Consider the following 26,184-nt stretch of genomic DNA (forward strand, 5'->3'; position numbering starts at 1 on the left):
TGCAGGGCTCCACTTCCTCGCCCCTGCGTGGAAACACGCCTTCCAACCCAGTGTGCCTTCTTACGTAACTCAGTAAGCTGGTCCCGGGAAGAGCTCACGAGGCTCCAGTTCCCCCAATTACATCCCACCTTTTTAGAGACCCACCTCGGATATTCTCCCCCCCCACCTCACCCTGTTCCTGCTCATTCTTCATCTGAGGGTGCGAGACGGGACTTGTGTCCCCAGGGGACTGGCTGTCCTGCGCACGCCAACCTTGGTGACGAAGCCAGAAGGAACGGCCCCGTCCCCGCTCCTTAAGGGGGAGGATTAGCAGGTGGACCTCAGATGAACTTGAACAGCAAACAGAGTGGCCGGGGGCCCTGGCCCAGGCGACCCCTTCCACCCCATCATCTCCCCCCACTGTCAAGCTGGGCTCCAGACATGTCAGAAAACCGAGCAACTTACATATCTAATTAAGTTTCTTTTTCTGTGAAAGGGCAGAGCTGATCATTTTTGCCCTTTCAAATTACTGCTTTGGAAACTGAAAGAAATAAAGGAATATTACAGCAAGATGGATATAAACTCTGGCTTTGCTCTCAGAAGTTCTGGGGTGGAACCCTGGCTCTGCTCCCGGTCAGCTCTGTAGCCTCGAGCTGGGCCTTATGGTCCTCAAGCCTCAACTTCCTGATCTGTGGAATGGGAGAAGTGTGGTGATGTTGTGGATCACACGAGACAGTGCGTGGAAGCTTTTGGAATGAGCTGGCCAGATTTGTGCTTGAGAAGGGGCAGCTACTCATGTTATTTTCAAGAAGCTTCTTGATAGAAAAATATAAAGAAGAAGAAGGAAAAGAAGGAAGTAAAATAAAGAAAAGAAAGAAAGAGGAAGGAGGAAGGGAGGGAGGGAGGGAGGGAGGGAGGGAGGGAGGGAGGGAGGAAGGAAGGAAGGAAGGAAGGAAGGGAGATTCTAGAAATAAGTAATTAAAGGATCAGGGCTCAGATCCCATAAAGCACATTTTAGGGTTGGGGGCTGGGATGTAATGGTCACAGTCCCGACCAGATGACCTTAAGTTAGAGATTCCTCCCTCCCTCCTCCTTCCCTCCCTCCCTCCTTCTTTCCTCTCCTACTGAGCAGCTGGCATCATCACCACCGGGACCACTTCCTGTGCTTCTTCTAGATGTTCTGCCCTGAGCTGGAAATTTTACATCCCTTGTCTCGTGGAAGCCACAGAAGAGCCCCAGGAGGCAGACATCCTCTCCCCCACTCTATGGGTAGACTGAGGCTCAGGCGCTAGAGGGGAGCTGGATTTGGACCCGGCGGTAGGGCTGGTGGCCGTGACCCGCGTGCCTGCTCCGGGCCGGGTCTGGGCTCCCCGCTGCAGAGACGTGGGCCTGCCACCCTCTAGCAACCCGGTGGGGCCACGGCAATTAGGCCCTGTACTGACAAGGACACTGAGCTCAGAGGGTGGGCTGACCACCGAGCCCTGGGCGCAGCCAGGTGTGACTCGCCCAACGCCCTCGGGGGCAGAGCCGCCCCTCCGCGGCTGGAGGAATGGACGTGCTCACCCTTTGGGAAATAATCCCCCAAACCCAGATGGAGAGCAGATTGCGGCTTCTCCAGGAGCTCTGCCTTCAGAGAACCCGAAGTGTCCTATGTTTTCACGAAAGGACTCATTTGTCAACTTAAACACTGAGCATCTGCGCTGGCACTCAGCTGTCCCTGTCCTCGGGGCTCTCAGTCCCGCGGCGAAGGGGTTTGGGGTGTAGGGTGGGGAGGGGTGGGGACGGCAGTGCGTGCAGTCCCGGGCCCGGGGCGCGGTGGCTGTGGGGCACCGTGGGGGGTAGACGCCCCTCCGCCTGCTGTGCAGTCTCCTTGCCACTGGCGGGCCTGGCCGGTGCTGACCCCTGAGCCGAGGGTGCTGGGCTTGGGAGGGCTCCTGCAGGAGCCCCCAGCCCTCCCCTTGGCCTCAGTCGACCGCAGCGTGCGGGTGCCTAAGCCAGCTGAGACCCCTAAGCTGCCGAGATGGATTTTCAGGGGGGTCATCCTGCCACCCACCCCGACTGGGGCAGGCACTGGGACAGAGCTGGCTTAGAATTCTGGATGAGGCCCCGGATCAGTTCATATATTTTCCCAAGGAAAGCTGGGCGAATTGGTTTCCTGAATCTGAAAGCTTCTCACCTGCGGGAAGTAAAGGGTCGAGAGCGGGGAGATGGGGGCAGGGATTTGGGAGAGGACTTTTTCCCAGCTCCTCCCCAACGGGAAAGGGTAGAAGCACCTGCCCTCACCTCAGGTCTCACCTCCCCAGGCACTCGGGGGAGCCCCTAAGTTGGGAGACACGTGAAGAAGGCGGAAGGGCAAAGCGAAGCTCCCCGGGGGTCAAGGCCAGGAGCCCACGCTGGGCCACGGCGCAGCCGACCCAAGGACCGAAGGCTGAGCTCGTGGGGGAAGGTCGTGAGGGAGCTGCTGACCTCGGGGGCTGGGGCCGAGGCCGAGGGGCCGTGCAGAAGGAGCCCGGCTGTGAGGAGGACAGGAACTGTCGCCAGAGGGAGAGACCCCCAGGCGGGCCCCACATCCCACAGGGGCACCAGGTGTGGCTGCCCGGCTCTGTGGGCCAGAGGCTGTAGCCCACCCAGCAGCACCCACCACCTAAGAACCTTCCTGTCTCCTTCCTCCTCCCGAGACCCCCACCCCAGAGGGGTCGGAAGACAGGGAGGGGAGGGCAGAGCCTCGAGGAAGAAGGCGAGCCGGCCGGGCAGGCAGCGGGGGTCTCGGGCTGGAGGAGGGGCCGCGGTTCCCGCTAAGTCAGGCCTGTCTGGGTTAGTGCCGCTGTGACGAGACGCCCTCCTTTCTGAGCTGGGGCTGGGTCTTTAGACAAGGGAGGGAAACATGAGATTCGCTGTCACCCAGGAAAGGTCCAAAATTGCAGACCAGCCTGAGACATCACCCAAGAGTTGAGGAGGACACCCCCACGGAGGGAATTTTTAAGGGACAATGAGAGACAGAATTAAAGTTGTTCTCTCAGTTACAGCCTGTGACGCGGCTTGTGGCACATCTTGGTTACAAAGGCCGAAGGGTTCAGGACGCCTTCCTGGAAGAAGAGGCGAGTGAGGCAGCTCAGAAGCAGCCTTTGCCCGCTGAAGGGGCGCTGCAGACGGAAAGAGCGGAGGGGCTGCAGGCGATGCTCACCCGAGCAGCCTCCGGGGAGGGCTCAGCAGGGTGGACGGTGGCACCGCAGTCCCTGGGCGCTGGATGCCACAGAGGAGTTCAGGTGGAAGTGACAGGTCCCCTCCTGCGCGGGGGAGAGAGGCCTCTGGCTGTATTTTGGAGAACGGGTTTGGGGGAGGTGGGCATGGAGCCGGGGGCCTGGGGCAGAAGCCGTTTCCTTGCCTGGACCCAGGGGCCAGCAGGCTGGGAGAGGGGCGCCGGCCGAGAGGTGGCTTTGAGGGAGAGTTGGGGGCTGGAAGGGCCAGATAGGGGCGAGGCGTGGGCAGATCTGACCTGGGGCGAGGAAGTGGCCTTTGCTGACACGGGGTGCCCCGACGGGACGGAGCCCGGGGCTTTGAAGATGCAGGATTGACGTCTGGCGCTTTGGACCCTGGTGCCAGCCCACCTGTCTGGTCGGCTGCTGGCAGTCAATTCCTGAGCATGGTCTGGAAATGGGATTTGGGGGCTCAAGGGTGGGACCAAAGTCAGAGAACAGGTGACTTCCCAGGGAGCAGGGCAGGTGGGAGGGGGAGGCAGATCCCGGGAGGCAGCGGCGATGGCGCGGCGGGTGGAGGGAGATTGACAATGGGTAAGTTTGGCTTAAGGGGGCACGGAGGAACACTCTCGGCCCTGCCCACAGCTTCACTGGTCAGCGGAGAGGGCTTCGTCCTTCCCTGACGTCTGGCGTCCCGTCTGAGCTCTGGTCCACAGCTCTGCCTTATTTCTCTCCCCGGATGGAGGCATCAACCCCACCTAATGCCCGTGGACGGCAGCTCAGCTGGCGTGGAGCGCCTCCCCCATCTCCCTCCACGCGCCCACGGAGCTCGAGGCGTCAGCTCTTGAACTGGGAGAAGGGATGGGGCCCCCTAGCAGGGCCCTGCGCTCTGTGGGAGGAGGAAAGCAAAGCCCCGGTCCAGGCAGAGCCAGGGCAAGCACCCTGTCCCTGCACCCTGCATCCAGGGCTTCAGACGTCACTGTCTCTGTGACTTCCTCCAGGCTGGAGGCTCCCAGGACATGCAGGGCAGGGGAGTGGCATGAGCGGATGGTGACAGGAGCTGCACCCACTGAGGCTGAGCGCCAGGCGGCTGTGGAGAGCAGGCACTGCCTCCGTGGCTGCGGCGTGGCGGTGGGCAGCGTCCCCCTGCTGAGCCTGCTTCTGGGGCTGCCTGCTCCTCCCTGGCCAGGAACTCCAAGGCTGTGTCTTCGGGGAGGCCCTCTTGGGGCCCACTGTCCTCTTCAGCAGTGCCCACTTCTGCCATCCCAGTCTGTGCCTGCACGTCGGTTTGTGGGCCTCCTGGCATATCTGGCTCCTCCTTGTCCTCCATGAGGCCGAGGCCTGGGGCTAGGCCTGGTTTCCCACTTTGTCTGTGGTCCTGGCATGGTGCCCACTCCAGGGGACTCTCAGAGATGTCCTCCCATCTCTTGAGCATGTGATTGGCAGAATAACACCCGCCCCCGCAAAGCCCTAATCCCTGGAACCTGCAGATGGGTGTGGTTACGTGGCCAAGGGGAAATAAGGTGGTGGGTGGAATCAGCTGGTGTGGCAGGAGGGGCTTATCCTGGATTGGCCACGTGGGTCTGATACCAGTGGAAGAGTCTCAAAAGTGGAAGAGGGAGGCAGGAGCCCAGGCAGAGGACTGTGATGTGGGAAAGACCCGACCAGCTATTGCCGGCTTTGAAAATGGAGGAAGGGGCCATGAGCCAAGGAATGCAGGTGGCTCTAGAAACTGGAAAAGACCAGGAAACAGATTTTCCTCTAGAACCTTCCAGAGGAAGCATCCCTGCCACCATCTTGATTTTACTCCATTGAGAACGATGTTAGACTTTTAACCCACAGAACTGTAAGATGATAAATAAATTTGTCTTGTTTTAAGCCAATTTGTTATAGCAGCAATAGAAAACTCATACAGCTTTTTTCTCCCCAATCTCTTAATGAATGAGTGCCCGGAGATCGGATCTTGGCCCCACTCTTTTCTCCGTCTCCACTTAGCCCCTTGGTGATCCCAACCAGACCCAGGGCTTCCAAACTCTTACAGGGCTGCTGACACTAATATTTGCAAACCTTCACGCCCCTAGATCTTGTTCCTGAACCCCAGACACACACAAAGCTGCTCCTCGGTCTTCCCACTAGATGTTACCTGGTGGACATTGCAAACTCAGCACACCCAGCACTGCCCTCCTGGAATCCCCCAGCCCCAGCCTGGTCAGCCATAACCTTCCCCATCCCTTTGGGTGGCTCTAGTCAAAACCAACCAGCCAACCAGACAGCATGATCAACAGTGTGGCCACAAAACCTTGGAATCATCCTTGATGCCCGTCTTCTCCCTGACCCTTGTCCTATCCCCCAGGAACTCCCCTGGGCTCAAGCTTGAGTGGATCCAGCCCCTATCTTTTCTCAGCACCCCCTGTACCCCTCTGGCCACCCAGTGCTGCTCTTAGGAGCCAGAGTGACCCCTCAGACATACAAGTCAGGCCCCAGCTGCCCCTGCCCAAGGCTGGAGAGGGGGTGTTCCACAGCTCAGTGTGGGAGAAAGCTAGGAGCCTGGAAAGTTCCATAGGACCTTTGCCAATACCTTGCTGACCTCATCTCTCCTCCCTCCTCCTCTGTTCCTGCAAGCTGGCCTTCCCACCCTCCCCATGCCTGGAACATTCTTTGCTCCCTCTGGTCCCTGCTCAGAGGTCCCTGCTCACTGTGTTGGCTCTGACTGCGCCATTTGAAGGGGCACCCTCTGTACCCACGCCCCTGGCGGGTCTCCTCTTTCTCCAGGGGGTTGATGACATTCTTACTTACTCAGAGCATTCACGGTTTACTGTCTAATCCCCTCAGATAAAGCATAAGCACCCCATGAACAGGGATCCTCAAAGCTTCGGTCTCCTGTGTAGCTTACACATCTGGACAATGACAAGCACACATTGTCCCTTCAAGTTGAACGACTGTGGAATGGGCCAGTTACTTCTCCCAACTCAGCTCCCATACGTGCAGCCTGAAGCCATGTGCAGGGGATCCAGAAAGGGCCGGGGGTCTCGGATGGGCTCGTCTGGAGTTGAGAGACCCCAGGGATCCTGGGTGAAGACTGCCGGGGCTCTGAGCTCTGCCCAGGCTTTTGGTCCTGGGGATGTTTTAGATGGATGGACCTCAGGGGCTGCTCAGAAGTGAGAATCCTGGGTTCCTCATCCTCCAGGCCCAGTTTTGAGGCTGCCTTTCCTGCAAACCCTTGCCGGTTCCCCACTTCCCTCCCGCATCCTCAGTTAGAGTTGACCTCTCCTCCCCTAAACTTGTGGCAAGTTGCATGGGGAGCACGCTAGCTGAGTGCTGGGTGCCAAGGACAGACTTGACAGACGGAGATCAAATGACCGACTGGCCTCGTGCTCGGCCCTGCCTTCTCCAGGAGTGCGGTGAGTGTCCTGGATTGCTCACACAGGGAGGGGTGACATCACCCACTTTGCTGCAGGGTGGGGGAGGCCTTGCTGAATGAGTCCCCAGGAGCTCTGAGTATCGGAATCCAGCGGCACCAGCAGCCTTGAACCACAGAAGGAGGAGGGATTGGGGCCTCGGGCTGTGGGCGAGCTCTGGGTAGGGGATGTAGTTCAGGAGGCTCATCGAACCTCTCCAGGCCTTTTCCTTCCCTCTTGGAAGTGGCAACTGCAGCACCCATGCCATGGGCTTGCTCTGAAGATGAGGTGAGATTGACACACAAAGCCTCAAAGAGCGACTTGCCAGCAACGGTGCCGTTACTCTTCTAGCTGCCCCTCCCAGGGCTGCTCCCATGTGTGCCCCATGCCCTGCCTTGCCCAGTGCCCAGTCAGAGGCCAGGAGGGCAGGTGAGCAGCAGGAGAACAAGGCCACATGGCCAGACCAGGTGGCCATCACAGGGCCAGGGGAGCAGCTGGCATGGAGCCCCTGGAGAGAGAGGAGGAGGTCAGCACCAGCCTGGGCCAGGCCCCATCCCAGCAGCTGCTCCTGCCAAGGTGACAGGCACTTGCTCGTGCCTAGCTGGGGAGGGCAGGGCCGCAGTGGGCCAGGTTTCTCTGCCCCCTCTCCAGCTGTGTGAGGTGAAACGCCCTTCCCTATCTGTCTTTGTGAGAAGGCACTGTGGGCTGATGTGATTGAGCCCCCTGACAGGGTTGCCATAGCGTTTCTGCCAGCCCTGGGCAAGTGGGTCATGCGCCCACCTGCTCCTCGTTTTTGAACTCTTGTAAAATAACAATGAGTCAGGTCTGAACATGTGCTCGGCTGCTGCTGTGAGCGCTCCCCCTTGCCTGGCTGCCCGGCTGGCCCAAGCAGTGATGAGCCACCGGCCCGAGGACAGAGGGCCCCGCCCACCCGCGTGTCACCCCTTGGTGCCAATTGATCTCTGTGCTTCAAGTGTGCTCACAACGCCACAGCAGAAGACTGGCACGCGTCACCAGGAGTCCTTTGGTCAGCCTGTCTCTGTGACCCCTCTGCGTTGGCCGACGGGGCTGTGCTGAGATGAGCTGACGAGTGAGGTTTGCGGCTCCTGCTGTCAGCAGGGCTCTGTCCAGGCTGAAAACGCTCCCCTTCGCCTGGGACCCGGGGACAGCAGGGACGCCACACCTCCCCCCACGCCCTGCCCAGGAGGCACTGAGCACGGGTCTCAGCTTGAGTGACTGTGCCAGACCCTCAGGGACGTAGATGGGTAGACAGGGTGCTGCCTCCACAACCGCAGGGGTGGCGGGAGGTGCCAGTGGGTGAGAGGGGGGAAAGCCGGCTGCAGCGTGTCGAGTCTGTGATTTATGTGGGGGAAGGGTCTCTGCTGAATCAATTAAGGGGAGGCTCTCCAGATGAGCCCATTCTGGATTAGGGCCCTGAGGTCCGTGACGACTGACCTTAAGAGAAGAGATGGGAGAAGACAGAGGGCAAGGGGGCCGCGGGGAGGTGGAGGCCCAGATGAGAGTGCCGCAGCCCCCCACCCAGGGGTGCTGCAGCCCCCGGAGCTGGGAGAGACAGCTGGGTGCTCCCCAGGGCCTCTGGAGGGAGCACAGGCCTGGCGGCACCTTGATTTGGACTTCTGGGAGAACTGGGAGAACAAGGGCATGCGGCTGTCAGACCCCAGATGTTGCTGCGGCCACCCTGGAGCTAAATGCAGACACGTGTGCGGCGGCTTGCTCGGTCGGTAGAGGTGGGGTCTGGCTGCGGACGAGGGGTCGGTCCAGCTCTGGATGAGGGGTCGGTCCCGCTTGGGACGAGGGGTCGGTCCGGCAGCAGACGAGGGATCGGTCTCACAGGGGTTGCGCGGTTCGGCTGACGGGGTCGCCCGGCGAAGCCGGCGACGAAGGGGTCGCCCGGAGAAGCAGGCGACGAACTGGGGACAAGGGAGGCCAGGCCCTTGTCGGGGGCTCTCAGGACTGGAGGGCGCACGGCAGAAGAACTACCGCAGAGACAGAGTAAACATGCAAGTCCACTTTATTGAGGGAGAGGCAACAGTTTTATAGGGGCTGGGGAAGGCTGATTGGTCGAAGCCACGCCCTGTTCTGATTGGTTGCCGGAGAAAGGTCAGTGGGCGGTACTGGACGGGGGAGGGGTGGTGGTTAGGGATTGGCTGTCGCTGTTGCTGGGGGAAGGGGCAAGGTTTAGGGATTGGTGGCTGCTGTTGCTGGGGTGGAGGGCAGACTTGAGTTTCCCGCCCACGCCTGGCTGTTGCTGCTGGCGGGGGAGGGGAAAAGGGCAGACTGGAATTTTCCACCCTGCGCCTGCGCAGGGAGAAGGAAGAAGGGTGCCGCCCCACAAGGCATCGGGTGGCGCCATCCGGGAGGAGGGGCGGCCGCGGAAGCATGGCTGCCGAGAAGGGGAGACCCGAGGGCACTCTGCGCCCATGCCGAGCTCCCTTCAGGGGTGGCGGTGAGTCCGACCAGCCACCCTATTATGGGGGCAGCAGCTTGGCCTGCCGCGGCTGCTCCCCCGCCAGGCCAGCAAACCACGCTTCAGCCCGAGGGGTGACCGCACACGTGCACACACGACTTGTGCCAGGGAGTGTCTCTGACTCCTGGAGGTGACCTGAGAGGCAGGAAAAGGGCTGCCCAGAGCACACACGATGCGGGGCTTGTGTCGTTTGACCCTTTTCTAGCATCTCGGACCTCTGGAGCTTGAAAACGTCGGCCTGGAGTAACAAGATCAGATGGGAGCGCAGGGGGGTTCCAGGCAGCAGGGAAAGCAGGCTCTGCCCACTGCAGGGTGGTGAAGTGCTCAGAGCCGGGGATACCCGGCCCCAGGGACAAGCAGGCCCTGCCACCTCCTCGCTGTACGATCTCAGGGACACTCGGTGACGTCCCTAGTGGGCGTCCCACTCGGCGCTCACCCAGTTCTGGGTACCAGCAGTGAGCAGAGCTCACCGCCTAAAGCTTATATTCGCATGGGGTGAGGGAGGACAGATGCACAAAGGGAAAAGTTCAGCCAGGAACGAGGGCGGGGTGCCCAGCAGGAGGGGCGTCGAGGAGGCCGCGTGAGAGGGGGGCTCAAGATGCTCTTCCTGAGGAGGTGGTGTGAAACCGAGACCGGAGTGACGTGGCGTGGCAGCCCCTCTGTGATCTGGGGAGGGCCATCCAGGGGAGGGGACTTTGACGCCCGCACGGTGGGGCAGGGGTGCCGGGGAGGGGAAGTGTCCAGGAGGCTGTCTGCAAGGGCTCGGCCAGACCGGGGGACATGTGGACATCGTCATCCAAGCGTGAGGGGACGCCAGGGTGGGCTGTGGGCAGGAGATGAGGGGGATCCTGTCTGTGGCGACGGACAATGGGACTCCAGGGAGCCGGGGTGAGGTGGCAGGCTGACCCGCTGCTTGGGTGCAGGAGGTGGAGGGGGCTCAGCTCAGCGTGGACTTCACGGAGGTGGAGGGGCTGGACGCATCTGGAGTGCACTTTGAGACTTGAACTGACGCCACTTGAGGCTGGGTGGGGCGTTGGGCGAGGGCGGGAGGAACAGGACCGCCCTGCACCCCGGGAAGTGTGGCGGTGTGCAGGGGGACGCGAGGAGGTCCATTTGGGCACGGCCAGTGGGGATTCCGATGAGGCATCCAAATGCGGACGGTAGCTGGCAGCAGATGCACGTGCCTGGAGGGAGAAGGGAAGGATGGGGCGGGGACATGAGCTCACGGTCAAGGGCAGTTAGAGGACATTCGGAGCCAGGTGCCTGGAGGGTCCACGGCTCAGAGTGGGCGCCCAGTGGCTGTGGGGCCAGTGTCTCCTCCAGGCTCTCCACCCAGCCAGAGGCGATGGGAGCGGGGCCGGAGGTGGGTGCAGGGGTCAACACCCGTCCTAGGAGAGCAAGATGCCCGGGCAAGGCCATGCCAAGGGGAAAACACGAGATGCGGCGGATGCCTCCTCGCAGCGGCTGGTGGCCTGAGGGGTGTGCGGGCGGCCTCCAACAGAGGTCTTCTCCCTGCAGTCCTCACACGTGTTTCCAGGCCCCCCCCCCAATCCCTGGTGTGGCTTTTCCATCCAGGGAGAAGGCGGAGAAGAGCCACGATGCCAGCCCGTGGTCCTTGGCAACCCATCCCCCCAGGGCCGGGCGTTGCATCAGCCAGACTCCAGCAGGAGCAGCCCTCCGGAGGCCACCGGCCCGGCCAAAATCAGCTATGGCCTGGGCTCTGACGTCCTCCCATCCCACTCTCCACAGCTTGGGGGTCCAGAAGGTCGGAATTCTTGGGTAGAATTTTGGCAAACTAAGAGGGTGGTGAGAAAACGTGGGCTCGGGTGTCTTCCGCGAAAACCCAAGAGATTTACTGTCTCTAAACACACACCCCATTCACCCCGTCTTGGCAGTTTTCCTGCCCCTTCCTTCCAACCCTGGATTTCTCCAGGACTCATAGGGTGACGGCACACGGGACCGCAAAGCCTGTGGCCTCCTGTCCAGGGGCAGCCTGGTGGTCCCTGGGAACAGCGGAGTACAGAAAGAACATTCCCGAAAAGGGCGCAAGAGGCACCTGCTGCTCAGTGTTTCTCTCCGTGTTTATTCTCAGCCTGGGAATGGGGAGGCCTGGGTTTGAAGCCCCTGATTGGTAGAGAGGGGAAAAGGCTGGGCAGGGAAGCTGCAGGTGGTGTCTCCAGCCCAATCTGATGTGGGCCGGCCCTCTTCTGTCTGTCTGTCTCTCGTCTCTGCTGCCAAGTTGGTGGCAGCCCCTTTTCAGCTCAGTTCCCCAGGCACTGGATGTGTCGCTGGTAGCAGGACTCACAAGCTCCTGAGTGCTGAGAGTGGCCCGCTGCGTAAAGAAAAAGGCTGCTGCAGGTCATGGGAAGGAGGGGAGTGCTGGGGAGGGCTCAGTGGGTGGCAGGGATCCCTGGTTTTACAGAATCTCTGGGTTTTGGCTAAGACTATGACCATTCAGCATAAACACTACATTTCCCAGCATCCCTTGTACTAATGCAGTCATGTGACTAGGTAATGACCAATGGGATAAGCAAAGGTATCATAGGCCAGCCTCTAGATGGCAGTTGGTGAGTGTGCTTTGCCCCCTTTCTTCTTTGTTCCATCCTCCGTCCTGCCCCCTGGAATATGGATGTGATGGCTTGAGCGCCGGCCACCACGTTGGGTCATGAAGCAAAGGCCACGCCCGAGGGATGGCCGAATGGTCCTTGAAGAAGAGGCGCTGAACTGCCACCCCAGCCTTGGTGCCAAGCCTGCCCCTGATGGAGACATGACAGGTCATCTGTGTTCTGGAGGAGAAGGGAGAATTGGCCAGCCCAGGGTGGGGAAAGCATTCCCTGTGGACAGCCTGGCCTGAGCATAGCCTGGTGGTCAGAGTGGGATGGACACCTGAGGACGGCTGCAGTGTGGAGAGGGGCTTAGGTGATTGGGACGTTGAGGGGGCAGACCTGAGCGGGGAGGGTGGCTGTGCACCCGTCCTTAGGCAAGAATTCCACGCTGGTCCCTTGAACCTGCCTGTGGGTCAAGGCCTGGCATGACCTGTCCCCGGAGGCTGTGGCCTTGGGCGAGGGGCTTTGGATGTCCCCGAGGAGAGGTCCTGAAGGTGCTCATGGAATGTCCTCCTGCCAGAGTCCCCCCACTGGCCAGAACGGGGCCTCCGGGCCCGGGGCCTGAGCGGGTCCTGGGCTCCGGGTTCTGCCCTCCCCTTCCACGGCTAAAAGCTGACCCCAACCCAGCTTCCGGTGAGCTTGGCGGAGGCGGGGGCCCCTTCGAGCCACAGGGAGGGGTGAGCTCAGGGCCCCACGTCGCCGTGGACGGCGGCTCACGCCTCGGCTCTGCGCTGCAGGCACCTCTGCTGAGGACGAGCCCCGTGGAGAGGCTGAGGGAGCCGGCGCTCCGTGGACAAAAGGGGGCTGGAGGCGAGGCCTGGGAGGTGGGCTGGGCCAGGGGCCGGAGGTCCGGCCGTGACGCAGGATCGCGGCCCCGTGTGTTGTTCCTGGGCCTGGCCGGGCCTTGTCCCGCCGCCTCCCCAGCAGTTTATCCCAGAAAGGCCTCCAGCAGGAATTCGCGGAGAATCGCGGACAGTCCAGTGCTGTCTCCTGTGCTGGGAGCCGGGCTCTAGCCATCCCTGCCTGCCGCCTGCACCGAGGCCTTGTCGCGAATCCGCTCCTTCCTCGGCCACGCCTCGGCTTCACCCGCCCGCCGTCACTCTCGGCTGCTTCCGCCACTGTCGTCCTGGCTCGACTGAAGGGCAGGGGCCGCGCACCTCAGGCCCCAGTGAAGCCACTGGCTCTGGGAGGCTCCCAACAGCGTGGGGGGGTTGGGGACGGGGGCAGCCAGAGACCCTGAGCGTCTGGAGAAGGGCTCCACGGCCCCCGGCGAAGCCTGCCCTCTCCCTCCTTGCGGGGACCTGGGCTCGTCCCCTCTCTGGCCATTTTCTACAGCCTGAGGGGATGTGACCCCAGGACCCCCCAGCAGGCTCCACCGGGCAGGATGAGGCCACGTCTCCTGTGAGTGACCGACGCCCAGGGCGCCTGAGGCTGGAGCTCGGGGCTGGGCCGGGGCTCGTGCCTCCCCCCGTGGGTGGCTCACGCATCTGAGCCGAGAACCCCGGGCGGGTTTTTTCCACTGCCGCCGACTCTTCTCCCTGGCGGTAACTCAATTAGCTCTCTGTTTTCCAAACAGGCCCAGCGTGACTCAGCGTTTTCGCACGGCAGTCTAAATTTGTCACTAATCCCCCAGGTGTCTTTGAGCCCAGGTCCTTTGGGAAATCAGATCACGGGGTTAGAAAGGGAGATGGGGGGCGATTTCCAGGGACTCCTGGCTTCCTGGCACGACCAGGGAGGGGCCCTGTGGACACGCCTTCTCCTGGGCTTGGACACTGACGGCCTGAGGTCGCACCCCCTTGTTTTCCTCCCCTCCCCCTCCCTCCAGTGGGAGCCTCAATCCCCCAGTGGCTGGAAGTTAAAAAACAAGGTCATCGCCAGCTTTCGATCCGTCTCCGGCATCACGTCGGGGCTGAAAAGCCCCGCATGGGTTTGCCCGGGTACTTCTGGGTTTCAAGGGCAGCTGGTCACTCGCCCCTCCTGGGGCTCACCAGAGAGCAGCGAGAGCCCAGGGCGCTCCATTGCATCATCTGCCCACGACGCGGGGCTCGGATTCGCCGAGGACTGGCGGACTCCACCCTCTGACCGCCTGGTGGAGTCCACCCTCTGACCACCGGCCGAGGCCAAGCGCTCCCCCCCTCATCCCCCACCCCTCCCTCCCTCGCCCTGGGGCGGGGGGACGCCGTGGTGAACAAGTGTAAGGGACTTAGCTGGTGGCTGGTCCCTGCGATGACGCCCAAGCCCGTGGAGCAGCTCCGGGAGCACGTGGCGGGGGGGCTGCTCCCCCAAACTCTGCGCCTCGCCTGCCCCTACCACTCCACACCGGGAACAAACCCTGCCAGGGCCCTTCGGAGTCCCCGACAGTCAGCCCGGAACCCCAGCAGGCCGGGCAGGAGCAGTGCGGCTTGGCGAGGCCCGGAGCTGGTGACTGCCGTGAAATAACGAGACCGAAGAGCCAGAGGCGCACACCGGGCAGAGCAGGGGCCAGCGCGCAGCGTCTCGGGCCCCCTGCACCGCGGCCTCGGGCGCCGCTTTGGGCTGGGCCGCCCCTGCGCGCCCGTTTGCTGATGGGTGTCTCTCGGACCCCCTGACCCGGGGCTGGCTCACCGCCGACTCCCCCGTACCCCCTATTCCGAAGCAAAGGGGGCATTCTTTGACTGCCTCCCCAGCGACGTTTTCTGCAGGGGTCAGAAAGAGCAGGCACGAGGAAAGGGCAGGGATTGCACTTCCGGGTGCCCCACAAGTCCCAGGCCAGAGCGGGCACCCAGCGGACGCCAGCCGCGTGGACCAACGAATCCCACCTGCTGGCTCTGGAAGCCAGTGGACACCCGTTCCCATCGGGCCCCGTAAGAACCAGCGTGTGGGGACAGCAATGTTGTTCCATCCCAGGCCAGGCTGAGCCCAGAGGAGCTGGGCACCTGCCCGGGGTCACACAGCGCACATCGCGGAGGCTCCAGGCTCCTACACTGACCTCCCTCACACCCAACGAAACGCTTCAAAAGCCCCACCTTTCCTGCTGTTCAATCTTCCCTGTGGTGCGAAGGTCAACTCCATGCCCTTCCAGAAGCTTCTGGGTGAACCTCATGGCCTCCAGCCCCACCGGCCTCACCCTGCCCTGGCTCACCCCTGTCTCTTCCTCCATCTCTTGCTTCCTTGCTGAGAGTGCTGTCTCCCCTCCTGCCCCACCCCAGCCCAATCCCCCTCTTCCTTCAAGGCCTGGCTTGAGTGACCCCTCCTCCAGGAAGCCCTCGGCGAATGCCTCTCGCTCTGAATGTCTGTGGCTCATTGTTTGTTTGACCCTGACTGCCTCACCATCTCCTTGGCCAGATGGTGCAAGGGCAGATCTGGGTCACCCGGTGTCCTGCCCTTGGCTCGGCTGCTGCAGACCCTCCCTGGACCTCAGTCTTCTCATATGAACAGCAGCAGGCTCATGGCCAAATCCAGCTGGTCACCGGGAACCTTCAGTGAGCAACAAATCCAGACTTCAGGATCCACGTCCCGGTCCAGACGCCGCGTCCACGGGATGTGTGCCCCAGCCCCTCTGCATCCCTGCGTCCAAGGGCTGGGCACCCCACATCTGTGGGCTGGGCACTCCACATCTGGCCCCCAGGTCCCCGGCATGGGGTCTGGGGCCCTTTAACCATGACCGCATCCTCAGAAGCCCCAAATGGGGGGAACGGGCCTTCCGGAAGCTACCGCCCATCCCATCCCAGGCCCTGGGTCATGGCGAAAGTCACGGCAAACACGATGGATGTGGGTTCTGCCGCTGCCAAGCCCGCCGGAGCCCCAGGCCCCTCCTGCCCCCAGCCCTGCCGCCTGCCTCTGTGGGAGGAGCACCTGCTCCTCCTCTGTGGAGGGGCAAGGCAGCCGTGGCACGGGAAGCCGTGTCTTCCTTCCCGGGCAGGAACGGGGGCGGGCGCCTGAGCCGGGCCCCTGCGTCCCTCCGCCTGGCCTCCAGCTCGCTGACCCTGGCCTCCGCGCGGCCTCCCCCGTGCCCAGGCGGGCAGCAGGGGCCGAGGGCACGGCCAGAGGGCTGCCCACCCTGGGGGCCGCGGGCAGCTCCGCTGTTCTCTTGCGGTCTGGCGGTCAGCACCTGCCCGGGCCTACGGGCTGGGGGGCCCTGGGCCGGGCCTTCTCCAGGCTCCAGAGGCGCCTTCCTCTGCCCCCCGCGGCGCTCCCACCCCTGCTTCTCTTGCCCGCCTCCTTTTTTCTGCCCCTGACCCTGTTGAGTTTATCGGCCCACCCGGAAAATCCTTCACGGAATCCCAGCAGCGAGCGCCCTTTTCCACGAAGGGAACACGCAGGTTTTGGGGATCGGGGGCTCCCTGGAGCCTGGCCCGTCCCCCCAGCCCGAGGACAGCCTTCGGGCCCTCAAGTAACACCAGTGTTCTGGCCGAGCCGGCCACCGCCATCTCCCGGAGACCCGGGGCAGCCGACGCCATCAGACTGGCCGGCGGACATGCAGCCGCCCCCTCCTTAGCGCTCCCCACATCTCTGCAGACGGGGGTACAGCAGCACGTGCACGATGCGATGCCCTGGGACAGGCGGCCAGGCTCAGCGTCAGCCGCCCCGAGCCGACACGGCGCCCCATGTTGGGCGGGACCAAAGAGCAGAGGACGGGCTGCACCCCAAAACTGGAGGCCTCTGGGCTCATCCGGCCTCTCCCCGCTTGGATCCCCCTGCTCTTTCCAGAACAGCCCCCCGCAGGGGTGGGCAGAGGCTGCGGCCTGTCACCGGGGTCCTGCGCTGCGGCCCCTCCAGCTCCCCTGCCCGCCCCCCCAGCACGGCTTTGCCCTGGTTTTGTTTCCTGGAAAAAGAAGTTTTTGCTGTTTCCAGAGAAACTAAAGGGAGAGTTTTTCACTTGTGCCCGAGGCTGCTTGGAGGTCCGGGCGTGGGCCCCCTCCCCACCTTCTCGGCCCTTCTCTCCCGGCCCCCTACGAGGCTCTAGCCCTAAGAACGGGTGGCGCGGGCCCCGGGGGGCTGGAGGGAAGACGCCAGCCCCTGACCCGCGGAGCCTCCGTGCACTTGAATTTCACCCGTCTCAGAATTTCAGTTTTCCGGGGTGGGTGTCGGAGGTGGAACCCCGGGCCCTCTGCTCCACGGCCAGGGCCACCCATCAGCCCAGGGCCACGCTGATGGGCTATGCAACATGCGTTGCTGTGGCCTGACAACGAGACGAGCTAGTAATGATCAGCGCCGCAAGCCGAGCTCAGCGCTGGCCGGGCACGTGCCGGGCAGTGGGTCCAACGTCTCCGTTCAGCTGGTGAAGGAACGAGGCTCAGAGGGGGCGAGTTGCCTGCCCTGGCTCACCCAGCCCTGCAGCCAGCCTGTCCACCGTCACCGTCAGCGTTACCCTGTGTGGCCGAGAGGTGTGCAGATGACAGCTGAATTTCACTAACGGTGGCAGGGACTGGCCTCCGCTGACCATCCCATGGCCTGTTTCCTGGCTCCTTTGCACTAGTTAGGGGCCATGTGACTGACTTGGCCACGGCAAGGAGGACAGGGCCCCTGCCCGGTACTCGGCTCTCCTTGTCCCCTTCGGCCGGAGGAAGGTGCCTGGACCCCGACGAGGGAGGCGGAGAATGGGAGGCGTGACCCACTGAAGGTCGTTGACAGTGACCTGAAAAAGCAGAACCTGCGCGTCAACCCGCGGGGCCAGCCTCGCTGTTGCTGAAGATGAGGCTACAAAACGGGTGGCGGGGGTCTCTTTTTAAACTGTTAAGTAATAGCAGGTGGCTCCTGGGAACACCAAGCATCTGGGGGGTGGGCGGCCACGACCCAAGCGTGGGAAGGCCAGAGCCAGGCCCCGCTGCTTCCCCGAGGGACGCAAAAGCGCCCCGGGATGCGGAGGCGGCTGTCCCGTGCCTCCCCCCGGGCAGGTGCCGCCCAGCCAGCCGGAGGCCCCCGGGGCTGCCGTCAGGTGCCCGCTGGCCGCTGCGGAGACAGCGGGGCCGCTTCTCTCCCAATCAGGAAGTCAACCACTCGCATCCAGACGGGGAGAGCAGGCTCCTCCGAAGCCTCTCCCTGATTTACGAAGTCAGCGAATTCCAGGAGGCTCACGGTGGCCGGCGTTTGACGTCGCCCTTTCATAAGCACAGCCCGCTTTAGGACTCGCTCAAGACAAAGGCAGGAAATCGCATCCTTTCCCCATCCTAGAAAATGGACAAGCCAGCGCCTCCCATGAGGAAAATCACACTCTGCTGCCTTTGAGAGGAGGCTGAACTGCCAGCGTAGGGTGCTCTCTGATTGCGGGGAGCCGGGCGGGGCAGCCTCGAGCCTGGGAAATGTTCTCAGGCGTGCACCGACGCACTGAAAAGCCACCTTGGGCTGCGCGCTGATGGCCCTGGGCGGGGCCGAGCCTCTCCAGCTGGGCCTGGCGATGACAGGGGGCACCGCGGCCTGCAGTCTGCCTGCTGGGGAAACGCAGTGGGCAGAGCTGCCGAGACATGCGAACTTGCCGACTCTCCCTGGGTGCTGGGGGGGGGCGGGGAATCAAGGCCCTTTAATCCAACCCCTGCTCCCATCCCTGGGGCAGATCTTCTCAACAGCCCCACTGACTGCTGTCCTCGCCTCTGCTTGCATACCGCAGGGAACGGGGAGCTCACTACTCGGACAGCGAGATGCCTCTTCCTGCTTCCAAACCCTCCCAGTGCTCCCTTCCCTCGATGCTCCCCATCACCAAAGGCCCCGGGAGCAGGGCTAAGCCTCATTGGGAAGCGGGGGTTGACGCTGATACCAAATAGAGGCGGGGGCCAGAGCCCTGCAACATACCCAACATATCCAACCTCACCCCCGGCCCTGGCTAGGCCGGTACCCTCACCCTGCCGGCCTGGCCTGCCAGAACCTGTCTCCTGGCTCTTGCCTCGCCGGTTCCCTCCTCCCAGAAGGGCCTCTCCTGCCCTTTAATTCTCCAAGCTCCTCTGGTTTTTAAGGCCTGGCTCAAATGCCACCTCTTCCAGGGAGCCCTCCCTGCTCCCAACACCTCCACATGTGAACATTCACCTGCAGCTCCTGCACAGGGGCCCTGACTCCTCCCGAGACTGGAGGTGGCAGAGGGGCTGTGCGTGACACCCCACAGTGCCGGAGGGGACCGGTCCCTTGGTCTGCTGAGTGCAGAAGGGAATGATGGAGATCGTCCCACTGAGGAAGGCATGCTAGTGTGAGTCCCTTCTTGTGGCTTCCTAGTTTCTACTTGGAGCCTCTCCCCTAGGATAGGTACAAACCTGCCTCCCCCAGGAAGTCCCCTGGGCTGCACCACTGTCCGATGCTCACCCTGCTCCAGGTCGGGTGCAGACCCGCCTCCCAGGAAGTCCCCGTTCAGCCGTGTCCGCGGCACCTCTTCCCCGCCGGCTCCACTGCTCCCTGTGCACCTGCCGGCGGCCTGATCACTCCACGCCTGGTGCAGTAGGCGTGTGTGAGTGCGCAGGCGGGCGGGCGTCCAAACAAGCCACGTTCCTTGCGCACAGACTCCCCCCGCCCTGGTTCTTCGGGAGCTGAGCACCGGGTCTGGCCGGCACCAGGCGCTGAGTGGGAGAATGACCAGGTGAGCAAGTGAATGAATGAATGCGCAAGTGGGTTGAAGGGGCAGCTCTGACGTAGATGCAGAGCATCCAGAGCTGGGGTCAGCCCTTGAGGGCCAGGTGGGCAGGGTGGGGGTGGGGAGGGGTCCTGCCAGGGCTGGGCCCCCCTAGTGTCACCACAGCTGCCTGCAGATGGCAGCCCAGGCCGCGCCGGCCCTGACGAGGGGGAGCGGCCAGGCCCCCCTCCCCCCATCCTCGGCCCTCACGGCCCTGCCAGGGAGGAGGGGCCAGCCTCCAGCCTCTCTGGCCAGCCGAGGACCTCCTCTCACCCTCTGCCTCCACCGCACCGGGCGACGCAGGTGAGCAGGGCTGCCTGCGACCCCAGGGCCCACCGCCCAGGACCCCCACCGCCCAGGATCCCCACCTCCAGGACCCCCACCGCTAAGGACCCCCACCCCCAGGACCCTACTGCCCAGGACCCCCACCTCCAGGACCCCCACCACCCAGGACCCCCACCTCCAGGACCCCCACCTCTAAGGACCCCCACCTCCAGGACCCTACTGCCCAGGACCCCCACCACCCAGGACTCCCACCTCCAGAACTCCTGCCACCCAAGACCCCCACTGCCCAGGACCCCCACCACCCAGGAACCCTACAGCCCAGGACCCCCGCTGCCCACCACTCAACGTGTCACCCCCAGCCTCGGGTCCCTGTTAGAACTCAGCCCCCCACATGGCTCCTGATCTCATCTCACCCTGCTCCCCAATACTTTCTGCGAAGCCCCTGAGCTCGTGCTCCGGCCCCTGCAAACCCCTCCCTCCTCCCTGAGCATTCCCTCCCCGCTGTTGGGGCACCTTGCTCCCTGCGCTGCTCGACCCCCAGCCCCGGCCCGGGCCGCCGCCGGCTGGCCCCCTCCCTCCACGCTGTCGAATCCCCTCCCCTTCCTGCTCAGTCAAAGCCCCAGCCCCTTGGGAGAGCGCGTCACCCAACGTGCCCCCAAAACCCCCGACCCCGCGGCCTCCCAGCAGCACCGCTTCCTGTCCGTCCATTGCCACCTCTGATGACAGCTCCTCGACTTCCTGGCTCAGCCCCCCTTGCTCCAAGATGAGCCCTCCCGGCCTGTGGCTTCTTTCCAACCCCAAATCCCACTGTCCAGCCCGCCCACTGCCCCGCTCGCCCGCGTCTCCCTCAGCTGGAGGGCGGTGGCCGCGGCCGAGCTCACGCCGGGGAGGCGGCCGGGGGGCCTCGGGCGGACACGGGGGCCCCGGGCCCCCTCTCTCACACCCGCCGGCCTCCAATGGCGCCAGCATGCCCGCCAGACCCCTACTGCCCGGCGAGGCCCCTCCCTCCGGCACCCTCCTCCCCCTCCCTTTCCCCCACTCCCCTGATTCGACGTTGACTCATACTTTGTTGAGAAAGTCAGGGCAGGTGGGAGGGGCCTCGGCTCCCTGTCCCACCAGAAGTCGCCCCCACCTGCCCCTCCTACCCAAGGCCTGGACTCAGCCCCTCTCTGCCTCCCGGGGGGTTTTCTCCTAAAGTGGCCCCTCCCTCCCCGTCTTTCATGACCTCCGTCAACCGCTCCAGCCTCTCCTGCTCCCACGTACCCGCCCTGCACCCCGGGGTGCTCTCGAATCCCTGCCGCAGTGGGCGACAAAACCTTCTGGAAGGATGACCTAGGGTGGCCGGCTGGCCCCTCATCCGCCTCCTCTCTCTGGGCCTCCTCCATAGAGGCTGGCTCTGGGTCAGAGGGACCCCTGCTCAGATGACCCAGGCTGCGGCCCACCTGTGGCCGGGACCACAGTTCCCACCCAAGGCTTGGCGTCCTCTCCCCAGCTCTCCGGTGAATAGCAGGAAGCGTCTTCCTCCTGCTTCTCCCAGGTCAGCAGAGAGGCTGCTGGTCTCCGGGTGGGCCTCGCCTGATTAGGCCAGGCCCACCTGTGATGTTCTCCCTGGCACCGCACTCGCAGTCGCTGATGAGGGACCTTAACTGCCCCCGAAGATGCCCCTTTGCCTGTAGCACACCACTCTTGGGGTGCACGTGTGTCATGTCACAGGGCTGGCCCGCCTCCATGGTCGCTGTGGGATGCCGTGGCCACGCTGCACTCGTGAAGGCCACCGGAGCTAACGGTGCCCTCGGCAGCTCTGAGGGCAGGGCGCCTGTGGCCCTGCTCCACCCACCGCCTCTCCTGGCCTCCCTCCCACCCTGCCGCCCCCGGCTCCTCTGCCTGAGCTCCGCGGGGGCCCGTGGGCTCCGCCAGGGTCGCCTTCTGACCTGTGTCTGCTCGTCTCTCCGGGCGGCCGCACCCCTGGCACTGAGGGCCCCCAAATCTACGCCTCCCTCCCTGACCGCTCCCCGGAATGCGAGGCTCACAGACAGCTAAGGCACAGCTCGGCCTCATGAAGCACCGCGGAACTCCTGATCCCCTCGCCCCTCCTCAGAGCCTCCCCTGCCTCAGTTTCCCCAGTGGAAAGTCATTCAAGATAGAGATACGAGTGTTTTCTGGATCCCTCCCTCTCCTTCACTGCCTCACGGCCTTGGCTCTGTGTCGTGGCCCCACTCTGCGTCCACGGCATGCCCTCCCTCTCACCCCACCTTGGCTCACGTCACCCCACCCCAAGACCCCCTTGTTTCTACTTGAATTCAGCAGCGGCCTCCTTGATTCCTTCAACTCCCTTTCCTGCATCTTTCCCGCAGCTGCCATTTCAGATGGCACTGAAAACGCAAACCAAGTGGTCCCAGCCCCACGGTGCCTCCTCAAGTCTCCTGGAACAAAATCCAAACTGCCCATTGCCCCGACCTCAGCCCTGGGACGGGCTGGCCCTGCACTTGGCTGACCTCCCTTGCCACTCTCCGTCCCCCGCTCCAGCCGCACCAGCACGCCTCCTCTTCCCGTGAACTGTTCCCGTTTGTTTCCGTCCTGCAGGCTTGGAGCCGGCACCCGTGACTCCCCACCCCTTCCTCTCCACCACGTCTCCCCGTCGGTCCTGTTCTAGCACCCACCTCTCCTGCGCTTCGTCCTGATTTATGTCCTGGCTTTCCAGCTCACCCCACTGCACGCCACACCCATGGGGGGCTTGGTGTCTTCTTCCCATCGCAGTCCCAGCACGCAGACGGCCCCTGACATGAAGCGGGTGCTCAGCAGAGAGTGGCCAGGCAGATGGACGAACAGTGACCGGGTTAGCTGAGCTCCTCAGCAGATGCTCACCGTCGCCATCAGCCAGTCCTTCCGGGCAGACACTGAGGAAGTGGGTCGCCTGGGTCATTTATAAAGCCGGGAGCTCACTCACCTCTGGGCAGAAATGCAGACACTGATGAATGGACCCGCAAAAGATCTCCAGACCTTGGGAAACCTGGAGCAAAATGCTCTAGCTGCTCAGAAGGGGGAGGGGAGGTGAGAGAGGCGAAACTGTCGGAGGTGGAGAGGTGACTGAGTCACACCTGCGGCTGCCCAGGCCGCCGCCAGGGCGGTCGCTCACGTCTCACGCTGGGGTGTGGACCAGAAGTGGAGGAAAGGTTCTCCCAGAATATGCCCCTGGCTGCCTGGACGAGCAGGGCTGCTGTCCGCTCCCCTGGGTGCTGCCCGGCCTCGTGCCTCGGTTGCCCTCCCCACAACAAATTCTAGATCCCCGCAGCCTGTTGCCCGGTTTGTCTTTTATCTGATGGTTTCATATCTGCACAACCTCTCTGGCACCCGGTGTCTGTGGCTTGGTCAGACACGAGCCTTCGAAGCTAAGCTTTAACGGGCAGCACCTCTGGGGACAGACACCCAGCCACGGCGCCAGACGGGGGTGGTTTCACAACACGGGGTGGTGCAGTTACAACGCGGCACCCCCTGCCTCCAGTCGTCCCCCTCGGCGCATGTCTGTGAGACCCGCTGGCCGGATGGGGCTGCTGGAGGGGCTGGGGCTGGGCGTGGGGGGTGCCCAGTCGGTGCTCGTGTGTGGTCCCCCAAAGGTGACTTAATTCGTTCAAGAGCGTGGTACTGCCACCCACGATGTGCCAGCGCTGTGCTTGGGGCTGGGACCTGGGGGAGCACGGGCCGGCAGGGCCTTGGCCCTGGGGATGCGGCCCGTGGGAGCTTGGAGGGGAACGCTGGCTAACGTGGCTGAGAAGCCAGCCCTGCGGACGTGCCGACTGGAGAAAAACATTCCTGAGGCCTGTTCTGAAAAGCTGGGGGCGCCTCGTTGGATGACGTTTCCATAACACTGCAGATTCATCTTCAAGATCCCCCAGAGAGGGAAGCAGACTTGGCCCAGTGGTTAGGGCGTCCGTCTACCACATGGGAGGTCCGCGGTTCAAACCCCGGGCCTCCTGACCCATGTGAAGCTGGTCCATGCGCAGTGCTGATGTGCGCAAGGAGTGCCCTGTCACGCAGGGGTGTCCCTGCATAAGGGAGCCCCACACGCAAGGAGTGCGCCCCGTAAGGAGAGCCGCCCAGCGCAAAAGAAAGTGCAGCCTGCCCAGGAATGGCGCCGCACACATGGAGAGCTGACACAACAAGATGACGCAACAAAAAGAAACACAGATTCCTGTGCCACTGACAACAACAGAAACAGACAAAGAACACGCAGCAAATAGACACAGAGAACAGACAACTGGGGCGGGGGGCAGAGAGGGGGGAAGGGGAGAGGAAAGAAAAAAAATGATTGCCCTAGTTGTCCTCCCGAGCCGGCGCCTGCCTTCTGAGCTCCGGCGGCCCCGGGCGCCTCAGGTCCCTGCTTCATATCAGCTTCTCTGAATAATTCACACCCACAAAATTGCATCGCGCTCCTGTGGGGGAGACAGCAGAGGGAGGAGGCAGTGCTGGGCGGGGGGGCTGCCCCCCTCCTCAGCATCACTGAAGGGGGGCCTCAGGCCATCTCACGACAGAGCAAACGAAGGGACTTCCGGAAGCTTCCACGCCCCCGAGGGCTTCTGGGGCACAGGGCTCCAGGCTCCCCGGGGTCCTTCTCGGCCTCTCGGTGTCACGATGCTGCCCGGAGCTGGGAGAAGCAGGAGGGAGATTGGAACAGAAGCTTCTGTGCCACCACAGGACATTGCGGTCCCTGCATCAGCCCCCGGGCCCTGTCCCGCACAAGGCCCGTCGCGCGGCCCCCGCCACAGCCGGCCTCTGCTCCCTGTTGAGCTGGCCACGCCTGGGGGGAGGGTGCACGACCACTGCACAGTCCCTTTGGCTGCCCCAGGACCCCCGAGGGGGTCTAGAAATATCTGCTTACCTGGAATGAAGAAGGGAAGACGGAGACGCGGAGGGTGGGCGACTGCCAGAGCTCAGATCTGTGCCGGCAAGGTCCGGCCCCCCGGTCAGCGTCCCCCCCTCCACCCTCGGGATGGTAGGCGCATGCCTGCCCTTGAGTCATTAGACCAGCGTTCACCGCGCACCTGCTATGTGCCGAGCACGGAGCCGGGCCCCGGGGAGAGGTGAGAGGCACGACCGTCAGATCCCACCCCTCAGAAGTGCGTTTTCTAGGGCGCGGACAGACGGATGCACACAAGCAGGTCGGGCGAGGGGTCGGCGGGGGCTCCCGTAGGCCGATAGGCCAGGAGGTGACCGAATGGAGGGAGAGTAGCCCCGTGACCTCCGGGGCGGCGTGCCGGGCGACAGGGGAGCGAGCACGCGGGCCCATGCCGCGTGGCGCAGGGGACGCGCCCGCACCCACCGTGCGGCTTCCGGTTCCAGCACGGCACGGTCTCTGCTGACCCTGGAGCTGGGGTGCGTTTGCATGGAGGCCGGGGTGTCGGCGCAGCGCCAGGCGTCGGGACCGGCTCCGTGCCCGTCGGCCCTGAGGCTCGATGGCTCCGGCCTCGGTTTCTCATTGTGTCAGGGGGGCTGTGCTGTCAAGATGGAATCATGGCGCTGGCTCGCTGAGCTCCGGACATAGGGTGCCGAAGGGTTCCGGCCAGTCCCCAGCCCCACGACTCCCCGCCCTCAGCCGCCCCCGTCCCAAGCCCCCAGCCTCACACCGTGAAGGGCTCCAAGGGGCCTTTCTGTTCCTTCCGTGCATTTTTTGCAAAGGAATTAGCTGTTGTTTTTGTATCCAAGAACTTGGAGACCCGTGAACACCTTCTGGAATTTTCTGTGTGTCTGTCTCCCTCTCAGGACTGAGAGCCACTGGCGGGCCGGGTGGTCTCTCGCTCAGGTCTGAGCCCCAGCTCTGACGCGGCAGGCACGCGCTCGGCGCACAGGGCACATCCACGGTCGGCGCTGCTGCACCCAGCCGGCCGGGGTGGCTCCTCCCAGCCTTCTTGGGAAGGAGCCCGAGGAAACCCCGTTCTGGGGCCACCTGGACCCTCCCCCCAGCTCCGTGACCCTGCCCCGGGCCTGCAGCTGCAGCGGCCCAGCTGCGTAAATGCTGAACTGAATCCTTCCCCGTGCAAAGGCCGCTCCCCGAACAGCCCGCGGCAGCACCGCTGCTGCTCTTCACTGTGGCTGTCACAGCCAGTTTCCAGGGACGGGGACGCCGGCCTCAGCCAGACAGGCTGGGCATGGGTGGACAGCCTGTACCGGCCATTAGAGCGGCCACGCGGGCCGGTCCCGGCAAGCACAGACACATGTGACTTTTGTGGCCTCATACTCCAGGGGCGGCAGAGGGGCTGGAGGAACTGGCAGAGGCCTCGCTTTCCAGGAGCGATGGAGGTGAGCCCTACGTCTTCCAACTGGAGACGGGTGGGGGAGACAAGGAGAAAGAGAGATGCGAGAAACATCGCCAGGAATAGCATGAGAACTCAACGGGCAAAAACACAGCAGTGAGAGACGTGCAGCAACAAAGCCATTTACCGTCTTGGCGACCTGGTTTTCCAGCCCTTAGCGGGAAGGCAGAGATCAATTAGAAAATCACTGTTTCTTTTCACGGCGTCAGCGGCTGGACCCTCCCGTGCTGCTAGTGCCTTCCCTTGGGGGCCTGGTTTGGAAAGGAGAGAACGGCCCTGGGCGGGAGCCGACTTCCCGTCCCCAGCAATTCTGGAAACTCTGCCCAATTAGAAGGCAGGTGCGTGCCATG

The 26,184-nt window shown here is 63.3% G+C and overlaps 1 protein-coding gene across 1 annotated transcript in view; it reads right to left on the reverse strand.

The window, feature by feature from the left end:
* Positions 1-9,054: 9,054 nt before the first annotated feature.
* The window catches only part of OLFM1 (olfactomedin 1), a 65,038-nt gene continuing 47,908 nt past the window's right edge, over positions 9,055-26,184 (reverse strand). The window contains exon 6 of the mRNA XM_058302638.2: positions 9,055-10,246. Coding sequence (XP_058158621.1) covers positions 9,656-10,246 — 591 coding nt within the window. The 3' untranslated portion in view covers positions 9,055-9,655. The remainder of the gene's footprint in view (positions 10,247-26,184) is intronic.

The sequence above is a fragment of the Dasypus novemcinctus genome, chromosome 8, assembly GCF_030445035.2.
Source record: "Dasypus novemcinctus isolate mDasNov1 chromosome 8, mDasNov1.1.hap2, whole genome shotgun sequence".
Lineage (NCBI taxonomy): Eukaryota > Metazoa > Chordata > Mammalia > Cingulata > Dasypodidae > Dasypus > Dasypus novemcinctus.